General features: G+C 61.8%; 1 protein-coding gene across 11 annotated transcripts in view; it reads left to right on the forward strand.

Annotated features, from left to right (window-relative positions):
* The first annotated feature begins 266 nt into the window (after positions 1–266).
* Positions 267–23,952, forward strand: part of IGSF9B (immunoglobulin superfamily member 9B) — a 42,986-nt gene continuing 19,300 nt past the window's right edge. For 8 of the 11 annotated variants that reach the window (XR_012838755.1, XR_012838754.1, XR_012838753.1 and 5 more), the window contains exons 1-13: positions 267–531; positions 8,227–8,424; positions 9,585–9,731; positions 11,263–11,414; positions 12,532–12,649; positions 13,470–13,611; positions 13,727–13,872; positions 16,311–16,453; positions 17,327–17,467; positions 18,639–18,755; positions 20,401–20,493; positions 20,597–20,747; positions 21,081–21,204. Coding sequence is in view for 7 of the 11 variants with exons in the window: in XM_075774542.1 (XP_075630657.1) it covers positions 468–531; positions 8,227–8,424; positions 9,585–9,731; positions 11,263–11,414; positions 12,532–12,649; positions 13,470–13,611; positions 13,727–13,872; positions 16,311–16,453; positions 17,327–17,467; positions 18,639–18,755; positions 20,401–20,493; positions 20,597–20,747; positions 21,081–21,204 (1,736 nt within the window). In the remaining 4 variants the exon portion in view is untranslated. The remainder of the gene's footprint in view (positions 532–8,226; positions 8,425–9,584; positions 9,732–11,262; positions 11,415–12,531; positions 12,650–13,469; positions 13,612–13,726; positions 13,873–16,310; positions 16,454–17,326; positions 17,468–18,638; positions 18,756–20,400; positions 20,494–20,596; positions 20,748–21,080; positions 21,205–23,952) is intronic. The other 3 variants (XM_075774544.1, XM_075774545.1, XM_075774547.1) reach the window with 3 other exon arrangements.

The raw sequence follows: 23,952 nt of genomic DNA on the forward strand, positions 1-23,952 counted from the left end.
AGGTGACCGGCCGGCGGAGGTGACCCCGAGCCGTGCCGTGCCGTACCGAGCCGTGCCGGCGCACCGCCCGCCGCTCCCGGCAGTGCGCATGATACTGCGGCGCAGGGGCCCCGCGCGCGCGCCAACCCACCTTGAAACGGGCCCGGGCCGCTCCGCCGGCCAATCACCGCCCACTCCGCCGGGGCGCTACCAATGGGCGACGGGCGGGGGCGGCACCGAACCGCTAAAGGGCGCAGGCTAGGCTGCGCCCCGCGCCGTGCGGCGGAGGGCAGGTGCAGCGCGGCGGCGGCATGGGCGCGGGCATGGGCGCAGCGGCGGCGGCCGGCGGCCGGCCCTGAGCCGCCCCTCCGGCCCGGCCAGCCCCGCGACGGCCCGGGGAACCCTGCCCCGGCCCGGCCAGCCCTGCCCCGCCCCGGCCGGGCCGCCCGGCGGGCGGAAGATGCTGCGCACCGGGGGCCGGTAGTACTATGATTTGGTATGTGGCCGCTTTGGTAGCAAGTGTGCTCGGCGCCCGCGGGCTGCCCGTTCAAGGTGAGTGGGGCCGCGGGGCTTCCTTCTCCGGGATGCCCCGGGGAGAGTCCGCCGGGCTCGCCAGGGCGGTGGCGGGGCCGCCTCTGCATGCCCTCCCCCCCGCCCCCACCTCCGTGTACCGGGTTGGGGGGGGACACGGGCTGTGCATGCACCGGGAGCGCGTACCGGGCTGGGATGCACGGCACCGGGCTGCGGAGCTTGCACCGGGGCGGGGGGGGACAGCACGTCCCGGAGCTTGCACCGGCTGGGGGGGGGGGAGCACGGCCGGGGGTGCGGCGCGCTGCGGTTCCGGAGGGGGTTTGCGTCCGTCCGTGTCCCCCCCCCCCACCCCGGTGCCTGTGCGGGGGGCTGAGCGCTGCCCGTGTCCCCCGGGCCCGGTGCTGCAGCGAGGCGCTGGTGAGTTCTTTATTCCCCGCTGGCGGGGGGCGGCAGGGAGCTCCCGGCGCATCTTCCCCAGGCGCTCAGCGGGGTTTGGGGTTTTGGGGGTTTTTTTTTTGTTTGTTTTTTTTTTGCAGTGACCTCCCAGAGGGCAGCGGCTCCAACTCGGGAAGTTTAGGAGGCAGGAGCTGGCAGCAGCGCCCGGCCGGGCTCCCGGCACCGCTGTGCGGCAGGGTCCTGCCTCTCTGCCTGGGTCCCCCCTCGGGGGGGGCTTGGCAATTCCCTGTGGGAGAAGGCAGCGGGTGCGCGTCCTTGCTGGGGGTACGCCTGGCCGGGTGCGGGGGGAGGCAGGCAGGCAGGCAGCGTGGCCCCTGGCAGGGGACAGGCAAGCGGTTCTCGCTCCCCCATTTTTTCTCCCAGCCGAAGGGGGGGGGGGGGAAGCAGCAGGCAGCAGCTCGGAGGGGCGCAGGCAGCGTTTGCCCTTCCCTGCAAGGGTAGCCCGGCTGGGCAAGGAGAAATGCAAAAGGGATTCGGCGCCTTCCTCTGCGGCACCCCGGCTGTGCCCGTGCGCTCCTGGCTGCGGGTTTGGGGGTGACTTTGCTCCCCCCCCCCCCACCCCTGCTCGGGGGAGACTTCCCTCCTTTCCAACCTCCCCGCTGCAGGCTGCGCCCGGGGTAAACTGAGGCACAGGGTTGTCCAAGGTCAGGAGGGAGACAGCGGCAGGGAATAACCCTGATTTTCCTGCTCTGGCTTCTTTTCCTTCGGCTGCCAGCCCCCTCCCTCCCCGCCAGCCATCCCTGCAGGTAGAAGGGGAGCCGCCTGCCGCTGGTGCAGCACCGTCTCCCATTTCTGCTGCTGGTACCTCACTGGGCGCAGGGTGGTCTCTGCACCCCGGTGGTCCCTAACCAGCGTGGGGCCCTGGGTCTGGCCATGGGGATGCGGTGGCCGGCGGCAGCAAGCGATGCCTGGCTGGCAGCCACCGCCGCTCCCTCCCCGGGGCGCGGGGGAACACCGCCTCGGCGGGCGCGGGTGGGCTGGGAAGGGGCACCTCAACCCCCCTCCCTCCCCCCCGCATCACCGCGCTCCTCGAGCGCGCGGGGTCTCATCCGCACCCCGCCACGGTCCCTTGGCATCCCTGCCTGGCAGCTGGATCCTCAGGGATGGGGGGCTGGTCAGGATGGGGCCGCCCTTTTTGGGGGGAAGGAGCCCCTCTTGCTGTCGAGCCACGGCCGGTTGCTGCCCGCCTGAAATGCATCCTGCGGCGTGGCGAGGCAGTGCTTTGCAGCAGTGTTTTGTAGAGGGATCCTCTGCCTTGGAGAGGAGCAGAGCAGCGAGTTCAGCACCCGGAAACTTGGAAATACCCTGGAGCCACTCGGATGGGGCTCCGGAATTGGTGGGTGGCTACCAGGGACCCCGGGTGCGGGGGCGCTGCGTGTACCGAGCGGCGCGTACGTGATGAATGAGCGTGCCGTGAGTAATGCGTGGGTGGGTGTCCTGGTAATGCGCCGGGCGTAGCGGGTGAGGGGGCGCTGCGGGCCAGCGCGGCCCCCCCACCATGGGAGGGCTGCGTGGGGACGGGGAGCCCGTGGGACTCGCCTCGGCCGCAGCAACGCCTTGGTCCCAGCGCCGTGCCCTCCTCGCAGCGGGCTGTCACCCCGCACTGCTTGGGGACAGGGATTCGGAGCAGGGCTGGGGCTCACCATGCTCTGGTGTCCTCGCTAGGGCTTTTCCCCTGGCCGTGGCCTTCCTCCTCACGCTGCCTCCTCCTCCTTGCAGAGCCAGGCTGAGATGCAGCGGTGCTGGCCCTGGGCAGCCCTCTTCCCTGGCCCGGCTCTCCGAGGGCTTTCCAGGCGTTAATCGGCTCAGAGAGGGAAGGAGGGCGCGTTATCCCCTCTTACGGCGTGGGGGAGGAGAGCCGGGACGTGACCGCGCCGGGAGTGGGTGTCGGAGGAGGGATCCGGCCTCCTGGCGTTCCCGGCAGCGCCGTGACGCCAAGGGGCTTTTCCACCCTCTCCCACGAGCGTGACGCGGCGCCGCACGGGAAGCGGGGATGCTCACGGATCTGGCAGGCGCAGTTTGCGGAGGGAGGATTTGGCTTTGCCAGCCCTGGGTGAGGGCTCCTGTCGAAGAGGTGTCCCCCCCACCCCCTGGACACCGCGGCAGGTGATGCTTGCGGCGCTGACCGGAGCGGCTCGCCGTGGCGGTGCTGCATCCCCTGCTCGCTCCCGGCGCAGAGCTGGTGCACATGAGGGCTGGTGCCTCTTCGGCCATGGAGGGCTTTGGACCGGCAGGCACCGATTTTTGGCACATGCGGCTTTGGCCCCGCTCTCCTCTGGCAAGGGGATGGTTTGGCACCGGGAGCGGCCAAGGGGGTTGGCCCAGCTCCCACTTCCATCCTTCCCCGGAGGATTTCTGCTCCTCTGGACCTGTTGGATGGCAGCGCGCGGGACAGGGAGGGATACGCGTGTCTTGATGGTTGACTTGGCTTGCCGGAGGGTTTTTGTGGTGATGCTTTCCCGGCTCGGTCGCCTTTTGACTTGGAAGATGCAGCTTCACTGGTGATGAGCGGACCCTGCAAGTTGCTCTCCAGAGCTGCGGCAGGATGGGTTAGCTGCCATTCTCCTCCAGTCCTCTGTCTTGGAGGTCGTGGCTTCCGGCTGGGAGAGAAGCCCTGCACATGGGTGAGCAGCGCGGATCCAGTGCTGTGCCGACGGAGGAGTCCTTCCCTCTCCCTTCCCCTGCAGTAGGCATCTCCTGAGCTGGGGGGGCCCTGAGCGACCAGCTGGCCTTTGGAAAAACAACTCCCTTCCTCCCGCTCCACGATGGAGAGGCTGGCGTTGGTGGGAGGGCTGCCTGAGCCAGGAACAGCGTGATTCAGGAGCTGCTGGCGGGCAGCTCGGAGCGCTGCCTGCATCCCAGTTACCAGTCGGAGGGATGCGAAAGCATCGGGATGATACGTGCTGCTCCGTGGGGAGGGCAGTACCATGGCTACTGGTGTGCTGTGGGTCTGGACTGGGGGAGCGCAGCACCCCATCAGCATTCTCCGGGTGCGGGAGGTCTCCCCCGGGAGCAGTTTTGGCTCCAGCCTCCTGCCGCAGCTGCTCGCTCGGCCCCGCAGCGTGCGGAGGGAGCTTGCGGGGAGCGCGCAGGTAGTTGCTGGTCGTTGCTGGGAGATGATGGCTCCCGCGAGGCGGCCGCCGTGCGGCACGTGGGGATGCTCTACGCTGGACCGGCGGCGTTTAGTGTGTGTGTGGGGGGGATGCCAGGGACCCCCAGGTGGGAGCAGGGTGACCGCGAGGAAGTGGTTTTCTTGCACGCTCCATTTCTGTGCCTCTCTGAGCACCGACCTGCGCTAACGCACGTGTTCGCTGAGCTGCCACCCGGTCGGGCATGGTCCCACCCGTGTCACTGGAGGGAGCGGGGACCCACCGTGGGGAGCATGGGCTGCCGTGGGGCAGCGCTTCAGGCCTGCGCAATCCCCTGGGGGTGCCAGGGCAGCTGCCTGCATGAAGATGGCGTGGGCAATCCCGCAGGACACCCCTTGTCCCCGGGGACGGGGTCTGAAGTCACCGTCTTGCCGTGAACGGGGCGCCGAGCCACCCCTCGCAGCTAATCCCGCTCCTCCGCCGGCCCCGCGTGACCTTGAGGCGTGTCACTTGACCTGCGTGTCGCCCTCCATCCATCTGGAAAATCGGGTTTAAAACGGCAGGAATCGCGCCGAAAGCCCAGATGCTGCTTTCCAGCTGGGGGAGGGGGCGAGGGCTGCGCTCCCGATCCCCGGGGCTGCCCCCCGCCAGGGGACAGGCGGATGCTCTCGTGGGGCTGTGGGTACCCCCGGGTGGGCAGGGGGGGACCGAGCTTGCAGTTGGGGGTGCAGCCCCCACCGAGGTGTTGCGGGGGGGGGGTGGGGTGGGGTGTGTGGTGTCCCCCGCCCTGGGCTGCGGTTGCTGCCCTCCTTGTTCCGTGGCGCTGGCTGCCTGCTGTCCTTCCCTGCCGGCCTCCATATGCCGCGCTGGTGGCCTTGTCCTCAGAGATCCCCGCCATATCCCGCCTCCGCCGATGTGAGCAGGATGTGTCAGAGCAGATCTCGTCTCCGCTCGGCAGGGAGGAGAGGTTCACAGGCTCAGGGGCTTGTGCCTGCTCCCTCGGCCATCCCCATGGCCGGACGGGGATGAGGACAAGCGCCCGGGGTGGGAGGTCAGGATGGGATGCCCTCCCTGACCCCAGGGCGTGGGTGTCTGCTGGGCAGGGCTCCTTGCCTCGTCCCTTTGCCGTGGGATTGGCGTTTATCCCCACCGCAAGCTGAGGTGCAGCGCTATTTCATTTGGAAACCCACTCTGCTATGGCCGCATCCTCCTCGCCAAGCATCCGCAGGAAGGGTCCCGCTTCAGCGAGATGCTGGGTACCCCCAGCTTCACCGAGTTCCGCGTTGCCTTACGTCTCTGCTCTTGGGATGGGAGGAACTGGATATCCAGACCCAGGCGAGGGTCTTCCCAGGCTCGGCATCGCCATCCGGGAACCCCCGTGGTGGCACCGTCTCTACGCGGCGGCAGCCTTCCCTCCTCTCCCTTTGGGATGCTGTTCAACTCCACCTCCACATCTTGTATTCTTGCCTCCTGGCACGCGGCGTGCTTTTATTTTTCCTGGATCTGCTTGGATGACGAAGCCTGTTGATTACTTGTTTTTCTTTACGAGGCATCCCTCAGCTTCACGCGAGCTCCCGCACCAAGGGGGGGGGATTTGGGGTTCGCCTCCCTGCTGCGGCTCCCTGATGTTGACCCTATTTCCAAACCACAGGTTGAGCCTTGAAACCCCCCTGGACTTGGCTGGGGAAAATCAAGTGGGTTTAAAAATACCCTGTCTGTTTGCGCTCTGCTTCTTCTGGCATGTGCGGGTTGTTTTCAAGCGTTTCCCCACAAATGTGGGGGTGAGAAACACTTCTTTTAATTGAGAGCTGCAGTCTCCATCGCTCGTGTGCCTTCAGCGGCTGGGACTCGGAAGGAAAACCTGGTCGGGGCTGGGAGCGCAGGGTTAGTGGGGTGGGAATTTGGGGAGACCCAAGAAGGGGTTTCTATGAAACATCTCCCCACTGCTTTCCCGATGGTTCCAGAAACAGGGACAGGAGGGTATGAGGGCTGGTGGCGGGGCGGGTGGCAGCTGGGGAGAGCCGGGGGCCGGTTAGCCGCCGTGGCTGCCAGTCGGCCGTGCGCGTGGGGAGGCGATGCTCAGCCGTGCGTGCAATTCCCCACTGGCCTTGCGATCAGACACCGGCGCTGTGAGCTGCCGGGCCTGACCTATTTTTCCTCTGCCCGGGTGACCCTGGCCAGGCATGGGTCCGGCAGAGCGGCCGGTTCGTCCCATACCCGGGGACATCACCCACTGGTTTGGTGGGGAGCCGCTCTGCGGCTCCCGGCGTTGGGCAGAGAGCGTGACTCCCTGGTGCCCATCACCGGGGCGTCTGGGTGGCCTCTCGGGCAGCACATTTCTCCAGCTGGGCAAGCATCAGCATCCCAGGTTGCGTTTGGTGTTCAGTGGCTGGAAACCAAGATCCTACCTTGGTACCCCCGGAGCTGGTGGGCTGGGGCAGGCAGGGGCTCGGGGAGGGTCCAGGGCTGCAGCCCCCTCCATCCTCTGCTGCCGGTGGAAAGCAAGAGCATCCCTTTGAAGGCGGCGAGGTGCTGGGGACCCGCTCGGGCGAGGCGGCTGGGGAAACGCATGTCCTTGGATGCTCTTGAGCTGCACGTGACAGCTGCTGTCCCCGTTTGGCGCAGGGGGGCCGTGGGCGGGGAGGGGGGTTCCCAGCCCTGCAGCGCAGCCCCCCCCCGCCCCGAATGGGCACAGCGGGGTCGGGATGGGTCCTGGGGCAGCAGGGCTGGGCTGGGCTGACACTATCCCTGCTGACAGTGTGCGAATGCCTGAGCTCATCGGTGATGCAGCGATAACAAGGACCAGAGAGGTGCAAGAGTGTCATCAGGATGGTGCAAAGTGGGGGGCAGGAGCAGGGCACGTGTGTGTGCATACATATTGCGTGTGTGCGCAGCGATCACCCCGCCTGGATGAGGTCCGGGCAGGAACGTGGCCGTGTGAGACCCCCGTAGCAGGGTGGGTGTCTGCAGCGGGGGTGCAGTGCAGCCTGTGCTCCTTGCAGACGGTTTCCAGCTTTGCACCCCGGCATTGCCCTCCCCGCTGCCACCAGCCAGCCCTCCCGGTTGAACGGCCGCCATCCAGCCCTGGTGCCCGGCTTGCACCTTGCAGCAGGGAGGGGGTTTTGTCCGCAGCTGGCGCTGCTGGCAAAACCGGCTCTACCCGCCGTCCACCCAGCTCCCCTTCCCATGGGGACACTTGGCCGGTGGACCCGTGGGGTGGCACGGCGCGGGCCTCTCGCCGCTTGTGCCGGAGCCAAAAATAGCCGGTGATGCTCGGCTCCCGCGGCGGGGAAGCGGTGATGTCACTCGCCGCCAATCACCGGCGGCCCTGAGGAGCAGCGCGGAGGAGTGGGAACGTGCTTCCCCGAGCATCCCTCCCCGAGCATCCCCCCTGGAGCAGGCGGTGGCTGCGTGCGCCAGGAAAAGGGGGGAACCCTTCCTTGATGGGAAGGGAGAGGTGGGGCTGAACCCTGCGCCGGCAGTTTTGGGGACCCCCCCACTTTGGCTCCCCCCAGCCCTGGGTTTCCCTCTCCCTTTCTGAAAGCCGTGCTGAGGATGCAGCTTTGCTGCTGATGGTGAGAGCAGGATGACGACAGGCTGCAGCTGAGCAGGGAGGCACAGCCGGGGTGCAGCAGTGCCTTCGTCTGCGGCCAAAGCCCTGTTTAATTACCCCCGCTGGGGACAGGCAGGAGGAGCAGGGTGCCAGACTCGATGTGCGGGTCGCAGCCAGGTTTCGGGCCTCGGGCTCTTGGGGATGCCTGTGGATGGGCGGGCTTGTCTGGAGCATCACTGCTCCGGGGGCTCGACCCGCCCTGGGATGGCTCCTGGGGGAAAGCCGGATCCCCAGGGTACCCTGCTGAGAGCAGGGGATCCCCGAAACCCCAGCAGGGTCGCTGGGCACAGGGGTCGGGAAGCCATCCCGGAGCAATCGGGTACTCGATGGTCACCACCCGGAGTTCTGTGGTGGCTTGGGGTGGCCCTGGAGCTGTGTGGAGGGGCTCGAGGACCCCCCCTTGCTTTCAGGCTGGCGATGTCCTCGGCAGGGCCAGGTGGCTGGGCAGAGGCGTAGTCCCTGCTGTGGCTTTCCCGGGGCTCCTGCTCCTCCGGCTGTCACTGATGCTGGGGTCCAGCACCGGGAGCAGCCACCATTTCTTCTTTCGCCCTCTCGCAGGTGCCCTCGGCTCGAGGGAGGAGCCCGAGTTTGTGACCGCTCGGGCTGGCGAGAGCGTGATCCTGGGATGCGACGTGATCCACCCGCTCACTGGGCAGCCTCCTCCCTATGTCGTGGAGTGGTTCAAGTTCGGCGTTCCCATCCCCATCTTCATCAAGTTTGGGTTTTACCCTCCCCATGTCGACCCGGAATATGCCGGTGAGTCTGGGGGTGCAGGGGTACGTGGGGGACTCGCCGGGTCCCGGCTGCGGCGCAGCCTGGGATGCACGGCTCCGCTCCATCCGCTCCTCGGTCAGAAACCGTGCAAGCTCTGCCTCTCGTTGCTCGCTTTCCACCCAGTTGGTTTTAATTAAGCAGCAGTGCTAGGAAGCCAGCTGGGCTGCGTGGGACGGGAGCAAGCGAGGCAGAGAAACCCAGGGTGACGCATGGTGGCGGCGGCTGCCGCTGCTGCCGCTGCGCCCTGGAGCAGCTGTGAGCCTGGGGGGGGACGCTGGGGGGGACGGTGGGGATGGAGCCGGGGCCACACGCTGGGTGGAGGTGGCAGGTTGGAGCTGCAGAGCCCGTGTGGCCACTCGCCAGCGTGCCACCCACCCCGCGTGGCTGGTGTCTTCTAATGGGGTGACTGGGCTGGGGACCAGCCCCGAGTGGGGTGACATGGTGGGGACAGACCTGTTTCCATATGCCATTCCCTGGGGAGCACCACTGAGGACCTTTCCTGGGTCTTACCCTGCTCCCAGGCTCTGTGGGAATTGTTGTCCAAATTGCTCCCTGGGAAATCCTGTGGCAGGGAGGATGCCAGCACCTGAGCCTGGGCTGAGCCCTGCCAAACTCAGCTCACGCTCGAGCGATGCCAGAGCCCAGTGGCCGCTGGGCCGGGGCGGAGGTTTGGGCTGCTTTACTGCCGGTCTGGTTTCCCGGGCTGCGCGTGGGGTCAGCCCGGGGCCGCCCTGCTTTTTTGGGAGGCTCCCAGGCTGGGGAAAGGCTTTGGGGCGCGTCTGCTCCCCGCCTGCACCGCCGCCAGCCCCCGGCCGGGAGCAGAAGGCCGGCGTCGCTGCGGGCAGACGCCGTTCCACGCGCCTTGCCTGGCTGCGGCAGCTTACTCTGCCCTCCCCAGACGGGCTGGCTGCAACAACCGGCAGCACCACGTCGTGGGGCTCAACCAGCCCCAAAACCGGGGAAGGTGGGACGCAGTCCAGCCCCAAAGCTGCCGCACCTGCTCGGTGCCTGCACTGGGCTGGGTTGTCCCCTGCAGCGATGCTCCGGGGTTGGGGGGGGGGGGGGGGGGGGCTGGTCTGGCGATGGGGGGCCATCGTGTGGGGCTGGGGGCCACCGAGCCGACGGCTGTGATCTCCCCACAGGTCGGGCCAGCCTGCACGACAAAGCCTCCTTGCGCATTGAGCAGGTCCGCTCCGAGGACCAGGGCTGGTACGAGTGCAAAGTGCTCATGCTGGACCAGCAGTACGACACCTTCCACAACGGCAGCTGGGTCCATCTTACGGTCAACGGTGAGCCGGGCGGGGGGGGGGCCGCGGCATCGCCGTGGGGCTGCGTCCGGTGCCGAGACGGGTTTCCCTTTGATTTCTGATGCGCGCTGGATCTCGATGGTATCTGCGCCGTGCAGACAAGTGAGCCCGAAGCCATCCAGGCTGACTGCTCCAGCCGGGGCGGGACTTAAAAAGGGACAAACTTTTATTAGGGATCCTGCAGTTTAATTACGTGGAGCTTGTTTAAAGGAGAGACATCAAGGAACGGGGCTGGGAACGACTCTCCTCTTAACAGACAGATCAGAAAATCAAATCTTTGTTTTCTTGAAATTCAGATTTACTTGAATTACTTTTTCATTTTAGTAAGGCTGCATGTGAAACTAATTAGCAAATTGTCACTCTCCACATCAGGAAAGGTCTTCGATTTTAGCCCAGCAGCAGGGCTGCGCCTCTCCTGCTGCAGCGGGGTGGCTGGAGAGGAGACGTGGGCACCGGCAGCTCCTCGCTGGTCTTGCCTGACCTTGAGCAATTAATTTCACCTTTCGGGGGGACGGCTGGGCTGCGGCACGGAGCAGAGCCACCTAATTGAGCCCAATTAGCGTGCGGGAAGCTTTGCAGGCAGGGCCATGCGGCACACCAGCCCTGTCCATGCCTGCTGCCTTGCTGCTGCCTGCTTTCCCCCTGCCTGCCCTCCTGCCTGCTAATGAGCTCGGAGGGCTTGGGAAGGAGGGCGAGAGGGAAGCAGCAGCAGCAGGAGGAGGATGATGCCTGCTTCACCTCTGCCGCGTCACGGATCCTGCAAACTGCTGGCCCGAGGAGCTGGAAGTGGCCATTGGCCCCCCAGGTGCCCTGCCCTGCCCCAGGCTCGACCCCCTTTACAAAATGGGGTGCTTTTGGGGTTTTATGCAGCACGGGGCATGCAGGGGCTTACTAACAAAATAATAACCATAATCTTCCCGGCCCGAGGAACTGCTTTCAGGGGGAAGGCTGTGGCTTTCCCCCAGTGCATTACAACGCTTAATTTTCTTAGGGGAAAATAAAAATCATTTGGGGAGAAACAAAATATAATTCTCTTTTTCCCGAGCAGATTAAATTGCCAACCTGTCTTCCTCGAAAGTGGGCTTTAACAACCGCTGGTAATTAGGGGCGGGCTGTAATCCTGCCAGCCTCTTTAATCAGGAAGGCGCCTTTCGATCTGCACTGCGGTGTTTTCCCATGTTTTGACAATAGCAAGTTAATGTGCAACGAGAAGGGGATGTGATGCCGTGCCCTGGAGCCGGCGGGGAGGAGAGGGGACGGGGCTGGGGTGCAGCGTGCCCGGGAGGGCATGCCCTCAGCAGGTCCCCCCAGGGACAGCCCCTGTGACAGTCGCTGTCGTTTCTGTCCCTGCGGCCCCGTTTGCCTTTGGGGTGGTCCCAGCCCCGTCGCGGGGATGCGCGGCACGTCCCCCGTTTGCAGGCAGCAGCCTCCCCTCTGTCCCCGTGCCCCCCCCAGACCCACAGCGGCCACGGGTGAAACAGGGGGGGTCACGGAGGTCTCCCCTGCCCCGCAGCTCCCCCCACCTTCACGGAGACGCCGCCGCAGTACGTAGAGGCGAAGGAAGGCAGCAGCGTCACCTTGACCTGCATGGCGTTTGGGAACCCCAAGCCCATCGTCACCTGGCTGAAAGAGGGAGACCTTTTGGGTGCCAACGGCAAGTACCAGGTAGGTGGGTGGTGAGGGCTCCCGGGTGCCCCGCCGGCAGGGATGGTATTGATGGGACCACGGTGGCGGCAGCTCCGCCGTGCCTGGAGCCGGACGTGCTTTCTCAGCATTTCTTGCCAAGAAACCCGTTTCCCCCCTCCCCCCCGCCTCATCTCTGCTGAGCAGCGGCCTCTAACGCTGCCTGTCCTCGGGTGCAGGCTGGAGCCCCCCCCGGGGGTTTGGGGCTGCTCCCTGGGGACTCTCATCCTGGGGGCCGGTTGCTGTGCCAGGTCCCAGAGATGAGGGGGGGCTGCAGCCCAGGGATGCGGGGTGTCCCCGGGCAGGGATGGATGGATGGGGGGGGGGGGTGTTGCCCCCCCTCCCAGGACCCTTTTTGCATCCCGGAGGCTCCCGGGTAGAGATTCCCCCCTGAGCTGTAATTGGTAAATCAGGCATTGGAATCGGCACAGGCACTAATGAGAGTAATTAGGAATCATTTGTTACTAATTGAAATAGAAGGATGAGGCAGAATGGGGGGGGGGGGAAGCTTGGCTGGGAGCAGGGCTCCCTGTGCATGGCGGGGCTGCCGCCCCGAGGGTGACGGTCCCTTGCCCGTCCTTCCTCCGCTGTGTCCCCAAGGAGGAATTTGGCTGCTCCTCTCTAGCTGCGAGGTGGCCCCACGGGGAGGATAGCATCCGAGCCGGGGTCTCCCCCTCGTACCCCACCCCAGCGATGGAGCCGGTCCCTCGGGAGCGGGGGATGCTCCGGCGAGGCATCCCGCTCCTTGTGAAGCACCGCTGGTGCCGGGGCGCTTGGCAGGAACGGTTTGGAGTCTGCCGCCTGCCAGTCACTTCTGCGGGAGATGAATATGTTGTGAGGGTTATTTATTTATTTTATTTTATGGTTTTGTTGGTTGTTTTTTTTTTCCCTTCCCCTTGGCGTCGAGCAGAAATGCGTGTGTTGGTTTATTAATATCCGAAGTCTTGCAGAGCGGGGAAACCCGTTTCTCATCCGGCCCTAGAAGCGCCGGCAGCTCTCCGCCGTTGGAAGCGGGGAGGAAGGGAGGGTGGGTGCTGAACCGGGGTGCATCCCCCGTGGGGGTCCCTACCCGCGCTCCAGGGTCTTCCCTTGTCCCCAGGTGAGTGACGGGAGCCTGACGGTGCTCTCCGTCAGCCGGGAGGACAGGGGTGCCTACACCTGCCGGGCGTACAGCATCCAGGGGGAGGCTGTGCACACCACGCGCCTGCTCGTTCAAGGTGAGATCTTCCAGCCCCTCCGGCTCCTCCTCGGCCGTCGGTATCCCCGAGGGGGGCTGGGAGGGGGCTCCGTGGGGAAAACTCCGTGGACCACAGGGCAGCGGTGCCACCCTGAAGCGACCCGCAAGCTTGGCGTTGTACCGGCTGCCCCGTGGCTCCGCATCCCGTTTGTAGGACAGAAGAATCCACTTAATTGGGGCACCGCGGTGGCCGCGCCGATGAACAGCTGGGCTCCGGTGGCAGCTCGGTTTTGTTCGGGAAGCGGCGAAAAGATTGAGGCTGTCACAAAGCGCCTTGTCGCATAGCCGTGATGCATGGCAGGCCTCCCGCTCCTCGCTCCCTCTTTTATTAAATAAATCTTTAATTAGGTCAACAGCTACCGGTGGAGAGAGGAGCGCAGGGTGTCCTCTGCTCCGCTTTTGCCGTGGCAGCGGGTTGTGGGTGCTCGTTGCCGGCTCCCAGCAGTTTACTGTTTTTCCCCCTGGGTTTTTCCTGCGGGTGATGCGATCCTGGAAAAGTGCTTGAGATGAAGGGAAGCGCGAGCTCGTGTGCCCTGGGAGAAGCAGAGCCGTGCGCCACGGGTGCAGGGCCCCCTCCCCAAAGCTGCAGAGATTAGGGGAAAGGATTGGGAACAACAGGGCCACCGTGCTGGCCGAGGTCAGCCCCTGCACCCCGTGATCCCAGGGGATCGGGGCCAGCTCTGCCCCGGAGCCCCCCAGCAGCTCCCAGCCAACGATGCTGTGATGGAGCTGAGCCTGAGCAACCGTTGTGGGGACATCGCTGCTGGTGGGGGTGACGTTTTTCCCTCCCCCCCATCCAGGACCTCCCTTCATCGTTTCCCCTCCGGAAAACATCACGGTTAACATCTCCCAGGATGCGCTCTTCACCTGCCAGGCCGAGGCGTACCCCGGGAACCTCACCTACCTGTGGTACTGGGAGGAGGAGAACGTCTACTTCAAGAAGTGAGTTTGCAGCCAGCAAAGTGACACGTCCTCATCCCGCTCCCAAATTCTCCTGGGAACCCCAACGGGGAACCCCCGGCTCTCCTCGTGAGCCTCCTCCCTTCTTCTCTTACAGCGACCTGAAGTTGAGGGTGCGGATCCTGATTGACGGGACGCTGATCATTTTCCGTGTCAAGCCAGAGGATGCCGGCAAATACACCTGTATCCCCAGCAACAGCCTGGGCCGCTCGCCATCAGCCTCTGCCTACCTGACGGTGCAGTGTGAGTGCGGGCAGCGGGGCCTGATCCTGAGGGATGGGGCTGGGATTGATAATTCCCAGCTTTGAGGCAGAGCCCAGAGGCTCTGTTTTCCCGGGATGATACAGCAGCCTTTGGACGAGCACGCGATCATCCTCAGCGAAAGGCTGAGAGCATCCCGCTTGTAGGGTGTGAGCAACAAGAAAGTAAATAGCTTGAGCATCCTGGGTAGCACCGGTGTCCACTTTTGATAGAAGCGGTTTTTGGCTAGGTGAGCATCTTCCTGCACGCTGTCCTCATCGGCTGCATCGCGTCGGGCAGGGAAACATCGGATCAGGGCTCTCGGTCTCAACTACCCGCTTGTATTTTTTTGGTATCTATTATGGGGGCTTGTTCCCGCGGCGTGGTTTTTCTGTGAGCTCGATAGCTTTGCGTGTCATATTTTTCAGGCTGTAACTGATCTAAACAAGCGGAGGAGAAGGGGCTGTAGCAGGAGCGTTGCTTCCCACGCTTGTTCTCTCGGGCTCCCCGGGCGGTAATGGGTAGTGTGCCACCGGCGTCCTGTGGCATTCGACAGTAATGGCCTCAATTGCTGCCGCTCGCAATTGCAATATTGCTCTGCTCTAAAAGACTGTAGTGGTTTTATTTTATAATGACAGACAGGCTTGAGCAAACTGGGCTTGTGATTTGGGTTTTTGAAGGCTGCCTTGTTGCTGCTGCCTGTAGATCCCCACCGCTGGTTGGTGGGAAACCCCACGCCGGTGGGGAGCTGCTGTGAGAAGGGCTGGTAAGTCCCATCGGCTCCCTACAGGGATGGATGAAGGGGTAAGGGGACAGTGCGACCGGAGCCGTGCCCGGGCAGAGGTGCGATTTCGGGGCTTGGATGTGCCCGACTGGGCGGCTCTTGGGGAAAGCGTGCAGCCTTAGGCCATTAAATCTGCCCTGCTGCTAATCCAGGACCGCTCGTCAAGGCGGATAGCTGTTAAAAATAGCTCTAACGGCAAGAAAAACGACGTTTGGACAATCAGCCGTTCAGATGACCCAGCCAGGCTTTGGCACGAGGAGATACGCTTGGTTTTTTGTGCTGCAGACCCCTTTCCTCCAGAGCAAACCTTGACATCTGGACCAGGGCTGATGCCTCGGGAGGGAGGCTGCCCGCCCGCCGAAGCAGCCGTGGGCCGGGGATGCAGCTCTGGGTCGTTAGTGAGCCGGGCTGGCCCCCAGCCAGTGACCTAGTAGTGAAAGGCTCGATCCCATTACTGTCGCCCGCGCCGCCGGAGCCCTTGATTGCATTTCCTAAGAGGTGGAGTTAAGCGGAGGGGGGTAAAGCCCGCTCCATATGCTCGGCAATCTGGGTTACGGTGCCATTGCCGGGGGCGCGCGGTTTCGGGGAGCGGTTGGGGTTACGTGTTTAAGCAGGGAGGGTGCAGAGCTCCCAAACTTGGTAGATTTTGCCCTAAGAAAGAAATAAGGAGGGGGCACCCCTGCATCCTCCATCCCTTCTTCCTGAGCACTTTACCCCCAGCTTTGCATTTTTGCATCAGCAGCGCGGGGATGCTGCACCCAAAAGAAATGCATTCGTCCCTTAATGCAGCGTAAACCCCGTCAGGATTTTCCCATAACCTCACGCTGCCGGTGTCTAGACGAGATTGTAGAAATACTCGCTCTTCTTATTAAAAGTAACTTCTTTTTTTTTTTTTTTTTTTTTTAAAAAAAAAAAAAAGCTTCTTATTAAAGAAAGTCTAGATTCTCTCCAACCCACTCGCACTTAATTAAAAAGCTCTTAGAAGCACTTTTAATGACACATTCTAGACTGGAGGATTGCGAGACGCCTCGCTGCGTGGGTGGTGCAGCGAGGGGGGGGGTAGGTATGTATTTTAAGCTTTTGCATCCCATTGGAAAGGGCGGAGGTGGTTGATGCTGAACGCGACCCAGCCTTGATGAGGCACGGGCTGCGAGTACAAACAGATGGGAGGTAAAAGGCTCCCGGCAGCCCGGCCGTGGATCTCTTCTCCCATCTTGGTTGCTGCAGTTGGTGTGTTTTAAGGCTGGGGAGTTGAAATAGTTTTCGTTGCTGGTGTGCAAAACCAGGCTGCAGGGCTTGCTGGATGTGCGATCCGTCGTGTGCGTGTCCCGCGGGCTGAGCGTGGTGGAGCAGCTTGGGCTTCCGCAGGATGCAAGGCAGTGTGGATGTGAGAGCAGGCGTATTTAATGTTTTTTCATAAATGCAACTTTTAATGAGCCCCAGGTAGGAACACCCTGAGCGTGAGTAAAGCCTCCCAGAAATTCCGGGTATTACAGTGGATTTGTGTGTAGCAAGCCTGGAGATAACAGCCTGTGGGAGCCAAGGTGGTGTTTGAGTTTGGAATTCATTATAAAAGCGCTGTAGGTCCTCTGAAGCCGGGTGGCGGAGGAGAGATGGACTCCTTCCCCGTGCTAATGTGGTGCTGCTGCTCCCCCAGATCCTGCCCGCGTGGTGAACATGCCCCCCGTCATCTACGTTCCCATCGGGATACACGGATACATCCGCTGCCCGGTCGAGGCAGAGCCCCCGGTCACGCTGGTCAAGTGGAACAAAGACGGACGTCCCCTGCGAATCGAGAAGGTAGCGCAGCCCCCAGGGAGGGACGGGGCGGGGGGCACGGAGAGGGTGGGACCCTCGCGTCCTCTGCACACGCCGCTGAGCATCACTGGGCGCCCTGCGGGTCCAGCCCGCCGGCAGGAGAGAAGCAGCCCTGTGGGTGGGATGACGCTGCGTTTTCTTATCATCTGTGGGCAGAGTTAATTCGGGTTCTTGCGTGGAGCCCGGGGCGCCTGTAGACGTGCTGTCTGCGTCTCCCAGACCTAATGCCTGCTTCCCTCTAAAGTGACCTCCTGATGGCCCTGTCTTTTTTTTCCAATGGCAACTGATGGTTAAAAGACCCTTTTAACAAGTCTCTGTCTTCCTGTAATCACAGTTTGATAGTCTGAGCAAGGATATTAGCCATTAAATATTTAAAGAAAACACTCAATATTTTAAATTTTTTGCTTAAATATTAACGAACCAAAGTTTTAATTCCATTTAAGCCTGTTGCTGCTGTGGGTTCCTGGCCCTTGGTGCCCTCAGCCCCGTGGATGGAGTTGTGTCCTTGGTGCCACCAGGACGAGTTTTACTTAGGGTGTGATAGATTGTGACGTTAAATCTTCTGGGCTACCTGAAGCAGCCTGACTGTGCGTATGGAGGAGAGCAGCTACGAGAGAAACCTGCGTGTCGCTGGGCGCGAACAGAGCAGGGCAACCTCTCCAGGAAGGCTGTGTTTGGATGAGCTGATCTTGCCCCTGTTTCCTCTCTCTGCAGTTGAGGAGCTGGCTTGGATGCTGGGATTTCAGTTGGGCATCTCCCGGGGATGTGACAGCCGCTCTGGGCTTGGCTGAAGGGAAAAATAATAAGCTGTGGTGGGTGTAGGATAAGTCAGCTCCCTCTTTCTCACCACCGCAGTATTCTGGCTGGAACCTGCTGGAAGACGGGTCGATCCGGATAGAGGAGGCAACCGAAGATGCTCTCGGCACTTACACCTGTGTGCCTTATAACGCCCTGGGTACGATGGGCCAGTCTCCCCCTGCCCGACTGGTACTGAAGGTAACTTGCCTGGAAAAATCCTGGCTCTGCGGCCGGCAGATTTGCCATGGGTTGCGTCCTCTCGTGCTGAGAAGAGCTCCTGGGGTTGTGCAGGGTGCTGGAGTCGCGGGCCAGGCGGTGTGAATGCGTGCGTGCTTTGCGGAGGCATTTTGCGCTGTAGTTAGGCTTTTTTAACGTGGATTTTGAAGTGTGCGTGTAGCTCATTCTGCCTTCCTGTTCCCCGCAGTGCGGCGGGGATGGATGAGGCGGGGTTGTTTTTCCATGCCTCTCATTTGGTTGTTAATTCTGTGCAGAAATTCAGGTTTTACTTTGCTTTTCTGAGAGCTTCTCCACGAAGAGAGCTCAAGAAGGGCTCCCAAACTTGCCCGCTTTTCCACTCAGCTTAGCAAAACCCTTTTGCTCTGAGCCTTGTTTCTCTTACCTGCGCTGAGAAAGGTGAACGTGGGCCCTCACAAGCATCCTTGAAGGGGAACAGCAGAGGCTGGGCCACAGCCCGTACTGTTCATTCACCGTACGATGAACATAAGGCTTTGGGAGCGCTGGCCCAGGGTAGTTTGAGGAAACATGTCCCTGGGATGGGTTTTTTGCCAACAAAACACTTAGCCCTGCTGACCTGGGCTTGGGTTCATGGAAGATTTTTAATAAATGGATGATTTGAGCTCTAGAGACGGCTCCGCATGCTCTTGCTGCGTGCGGAGCCCGAGGCATGCTGGGCTCCCAGTGCAGTTCCCGTCGCGGCTGGGGTTGGAGCTGCTGCCTTTTCCTTCCCTGAACAAAAAGTCCCGTGCTTGTGAGCAGCAGTGATTCATGGTGTCTTGCTGAGGTTCACATGATAACGCTTTGTGTACCATAGACACACACGTCCGCAGAGTCGATGCAATCAGGTTGATGTCTGATGCGATGTGGGTGCGTTTTTCCTGTTTACTTAAACAAGATGCTCTAGTGCAGCGGCTTTTTGGAGATAACTTCCCTCGGGGTGTATAATTTGGTGTGCCGTGGAGCTTCCTTAGCACACGCTCTCCGCCGCGGCTTTTCTTGCAATGCCTCAACCTCACCCAACCCGATGATTCATTTGTTTTGGAACAGGGCTGGTTTTGGTGGTAGGGAGCCGCTCGCGCGCGGTGGGAGATGGCGTGGGTTTGACGCTCCTTGCCTTTTCCCTTTCCTGCAGGACCCCCCCTATTTCACGGTGCTACCAGGCTGGGAGTACAGACAGGAGGCAGGGAGGGAGCTGTTGATTCCTTGCGCTGCTGCCGGAGACCCCTTTCCCATCATCGCCTGGAGAAAGGTACCCGGCCTGCCAGACAAATCTGCAGTGCCTTTGGCTTTTGATGAATATTGCAGACAGAAAAGCCACACTCTGTCCCGGTAAGAACAAACTGCAGGTACAGCTGCTTCGCTTTGGGCTGAGCCACTGCCGTCCTGTCCCGCAGGTGGGTGGGGGAAGCCCGGCTCGTGGCCACCGAGTACTTTAATCCCGTGAAACCGTCTCGGCAGCATCCGCAAAGCTGAGTGCTGCCCCGGCCCCCCTCCTCTTCCTCGCCAGTGCTGCCTGCAGGACACCTTCCTCCTTGCCTGTCTGTGAGGTGGTGACCGGCAAGACGTGGCAGCCCCGGCGATGCCGTTCTCGGGCTACAGACCTCCTGCGGCGGGAGGGGACGTGCCACCGGAGCATGGCCGGGAGGTCTCTCGGATGTGTTTCAGCAAGGGGCTGGACCGGTGAGCAGCTGCTTTGCTGCCCCATGACTTTGAAGACCCTGGGAAGAAGCTGTTTTAATGATGCTGGAGTGGACGTAATGATTTCATGATGTCCCTTTCTGTAGAGCAGGGTAGGATCCGGTGTGGTGGCACAGCCTGGGAGCAACCAGGGCTTTCCAGTCCTCCTCCAGCTTTCCCTTTGCTTCCCATCTGCACTGTTCCCATGGGAAAGCCACTGTGCAGGGTGGTTTGTTGTCCCCCTGTCAGGATCTTCTCTCCAAGCCTCCCGTCCCCTTCTTAGAGCTCCCGAGAGTGAGCGGGGTCCCTGTGTCACCCAGTGGGCACCGTCCTCAGTCCTTGCAGTGTGAGGTGCTGGATCTCTTTGAGTTCCTTTTACCAGCACGAGGAGGACCATGACTTGCACAGATTGCAAGTGACCTACCTAAAACTTCTTGGCCGTTTAGTCTTTTTCTCCATCTTATTTTTCTTCCTTCTACCCTCACCATTCTTATTCAGGTTCCTTTTCAACTCCTCTTGTGCCTTCTGGCAGTCCTCCTCATGTCATGATTCTGGGCTTATCCCCCACGACTCCAGCTTGGGCTGGGCTCAGTTTCCCAGTGGCAGAAGCCAGCTCACTCGCTCCCCAGCAGCCCACCAGCACTGACCAGTCTCTTGAAAGACTCCTGAAGACTTGGGCTTGGCACTGCTCACCCCACGTGCCTGTCTGCTCCTCTGCACATCCTGCACGGTACTGAGCCATGGGTCCCCGTGTCGATCGGCAGAGACCCCTGCGTGAAGAACAACTGAAGAGGACTCAGGACAAGATGGGATTTGTGCAACTTTGGCTGATGGGTGTAGACATGAGTTGTTACAAGATCCATCTTCCCGCTTGGCTTGAGAGCTCCCGGGCACCTCCACGCACACCATCCACCTGCGTCCCCGTGGGGCCCTTGCTGCCCAAACCTCTGCCGTGAAGGGTCCTGCCTCTCCTCTGCCTCTGGCTGAGGGGCAGTTTGGGCATCTCCTGGGGCAGGCGGTGCCTTCCCTGGCCTGGGAGGGTGTTTCCTGGGGGTGGCCGGTGCACCTTCCTCTGCAGCGGTTTCAGCTTTGGATGCTGGAGGTTGAGCCCTGGTGCAGGGCTCGGTGTCCGTGCGAGTGCCGTGGGGTTTTTCCGCTTGCGTGCGAGTGCTGAGCATCAGCCTCCCTGACGCGTTCCTCTTGCGTTGCCCCGCCAGGTCGTCTCGAAAATGGGGCAACCGTCTGCCTTGCCACGACCGGAGAGACCAGATCCCTTGCTGGTGGCCGGCGGTGTCCCCTGGGCCGCGCAGGTAGCTTAGTGACCCCGCTGCCGCCTCGCCCTGCCCCGCAACCCGCTTCTGAGTCACGTTTTTTTCTCTCTTTGCCCGGCTCCCCCACCGCTCCTTGCCCAAGGTAGGGAAGCCCAGCAGGAGCAAGCACAACACGCTGCCCGGCGGCACCCTGCAGATCCGCTCCCTCGGCAAAGACGACCACGGCGAGTGGGAGTGCGTCGCCACCAACGTCGTCGCGAGCATTACTGCCAGCACCCACCTTACTGTCGTAGGTATGGCCAGGGTGGGGGACGGGTCCTTGGGGGTGGCACGTCCCTGGGTAGGGTCCCCCAGGCAGCATGTGGGCAAGGCAGGAGATGGGGGTGCTTCCCATGAAAAGCAGTGTCTCCTTTAAATCCTGTTTTTACCAGTGGTGCTGCCTTTTTCTGCTCCGTTATTTTGGCCACCTGCGGACACAGCTGTCCTGCTGCTATTTCTAGCGAAATTCCAGGTGGCCTTTGCTTGGTGCAGGAGGAGTTCCCTGGAATCACGGCCAGGAGCAGCCCCCTTGCCTTTGCCAGTGTGTGGTTTTTCTCCCCTTCAGCCCCCTCCCTGTCTCCCCGCAGGCACAAGCCCTCACGCCCCGACCAGCGTGCACGTTGTGGTCGCCATGACCTCAGCCAACGTCTCTTGGGAGCCCGGCTACGACGGTGGATACGAGCAGACTTTCTCAGTTTGGTACGGCCCTCTGTGAGTCATCCCGGCATGCTTTGCTCTGCTTCTTTTCCTTCCTAGCCGACCCGAGCTTCGAGCAGCGAGGGGGAGGAGGGTGGTGAGGGTGCCCGGCTCCGCGCCCGTGGGCATCACAGGGCTGAGCACCCCTTTGGTGCCTTGGAGAGATGGGTGGTGGTGGGATCATATAGGTCCTGTGTTTCGTCTCTCTTCCGTGCTAGCCGGTACCTTTGTCTGCCCCAGCAGGTTTTAGTCTGCTTATGGTGCAAGGGAGACGCTTTGCATTCATGTAATTTTGCCTCTGGCATCTAATTTCAAGATAAACTGTTTATGAAGCTTAACAGCCAGGGAGAGGATGGAAAATGCAACCTTTATAGAGTGTGTCCTGGAAGAGCTATGACTAAGCAGAAATGATCTCTCCTTGCTCTGCAGCTCCCCGGAGGTGGTTAAATCCTGGCTGAGTTCACAACCAGCCTCCATGAGATGCCGGCTGGGTGGGAGCCTCGTGGGGTTTTGCTCCCGTAGCTTCTGTGCCAGCCTGCCCTACCCGGTACCCACAGCCAGCGGGTGCATCCTGCCTTCCCGCAATGGGGCTGGGCTCGGCCCTGCCGGCTTTTCCCCAGGGCAGGGGAGGGCAAAATGTAGCTGCAGCGAGGTTGGGGTTTTCTTTAAGCTTTGCATTTGCTCTTATCTTCCTCTTCTGAAGAGCTGTCCTTGCAAATGTGGCGAGGATGGTGCCTTCCCAGGCCTGGGCTGATGTTCTTCAGCCTTTCTTCTTGCTCTCTCTTTCCTTCCTTATCTTAATTTCCCCTGATGGAGACTGCTGATAGAGTGGAGATAGGGTAGATGCTACCTGTAATGATTTCCAAGGCTGGACACGGGCTGGACAGTCTGTCGGGAGATGGAAAGAAGCAGAACTGGAGCAAGCAGAGGGGGAAAAATGAGGGAGCAAGGGGAGCGGTGCAGACCTTGCTCTGATGAAAATGTCCTTGGGAAGGAGTGGTTAAGCCTCTCTGCTCTGGAGATGTGGCTCACCTTGGAGGGAGCTGGCAGCTGCGGCTGGTGCTGCCGGGTTCCTGCCTCCTCGAGGTTCTTCCAGCCCCCACGCTGGGGGAGGGCAGCCAGCGGCAGGGAAGGATATTTGCACCCAGCCTGCCTCAGGGAATTTCCAGGGTGCTGGGGGGACCTGGAAGAGAGGGGCAGAGACCCGTCTTGTCCTGACACTGCGGTGTGAGCCCTGGGACCAGGGATCTGGGACGGTGCTGGCTCATCTAGAGCTGGCCGGCTGGAGGGCGTGCGTTTTCCTTCCTGCTGTGGCTGTGGGATGCCCGAGGAAAACATGTCTTCGCCTCCTGCGGAGCCCATGCTCTCCTCCCGCTTACGCGGTTGTTGATGCTTGAAATACAAAACCTGCTTCCCAGGGACAGCCAGGGCCACCGCGGCATCCCTCCTGCCTATGTGTTCTCCCTCGGCAAGGGTGGTCTGCTGTGCCCAGAGGCGACTAGTGCTGCAGTTACCCCCTGCTCTCCCCACCCTCAGCCCCTTGCCGTTGTGCACCCGCCCGCAGCAGCACTGGGGAGAAGGGATGCGAAAGCGGTGGGGTTAAATGCAGCAGGGAAACCCACTCGGGCGACGGAGTTGCCCTCTGTGCCTCCGCTGTGGCAGTGGGGGATCCTGGGAGCTGTAGTCCCAGCTGGAGCTGCGGTGGTACGGAGGCTTTCCTGCCCGCAGCCGCGCAGTTTGGTGGAGGCACGCTGCACGTGCATGGCTCTCCACCGACTTGCTTGTTTCCATAGCTTGCTGCTTCTCCTGCCTCACCTTCTGCTCCCTTTACAGCGGCATTATTTTTTTCCTCCGTCTCTTACTTCCTACTCGGTGGACTTACCTGTCTGTATGCTGGGAGCTATAGACATGCCCACTTTATCTATGCAGAATAGACCTTCTGCAGTAATCCTTCCCAAATCCTCTGCGGACACCACGAAAACCTGCAGCCGAGGGCGGAGACTCCCTAGAGCATCTCTCTAATACGAGCATCGATACTTGCAATATCATTGCAGCACGGTGACGCTGCTTGAGGACGTGGGGCTCTTTCACCGTGGTGCTTCCCGGCAAGGTTATGGCTCGTGGAGGTGGCTGCACGCTCGTGTGTGCTGGAGTTGCACTGGGACAGCTCTGGGAGCTTTTTTTCCACCCTGGGTTTGAGGGTTATAGACCCCTTTGGAAAGGCTGTGTCCTGTGCTCCCCACAAGTGCCTCTGCTGCACTGCTAAACCCTGAGTTATGCCCTGGGTGGTGCTGGCAGCCCCTGACTTGTGCAAATGTGGCAAAACCGTCGATATAGTTAAATGTCTGTTGTGGGATTGCATGTGCAGGGCTACAGCTGAGGGAGAGCTTGACCCTGGCTTGGGAGCTGTTGAGGTGTAAATGGAAACAGGACCCATCTGCTCCAGCGGTCCCCATTTACTCACCAGAGTGAAAACGTACCAGCTTCCACTTCAGCCTTTAGGAGATAACCTCAGAGCGGGGCTGTTGGCACTGCTCTTGTCCCTGACCCTACTCGGAGGGTGCAGGTGGTGCACGGCAGAGGGGAGGGCTGGTTGCCATGTCCGTATGAGCTGGGGGATGCTGGTGTGGCACAACGGGACGATGCCCTGCGCCTGGCAGTCCTCGTGTGTGCCGTCCCCGAGCCAGCTCTTGGGTGGCGAGCGGCTGCCCCACATCCATACACATCGCTGCTGTCAAACCAAACCATCGCTCGGGAAAGCTC

Source organism: Balearica regulorum, chromosome 23 (assembly GCF_011004875.1).
Source record: "Balearica regulorum gibbericeps isolate bBalReg1 chromosome 23, bBalReg1.pri, whole genome shotgun sequence".
NCBI classification, from domain to species: domain Eukaryota; kingdom Metazoa; phylum Chordata; class Aves; order Gruiformes; family Gruidae; genus Balearica; species Balearica regulorum.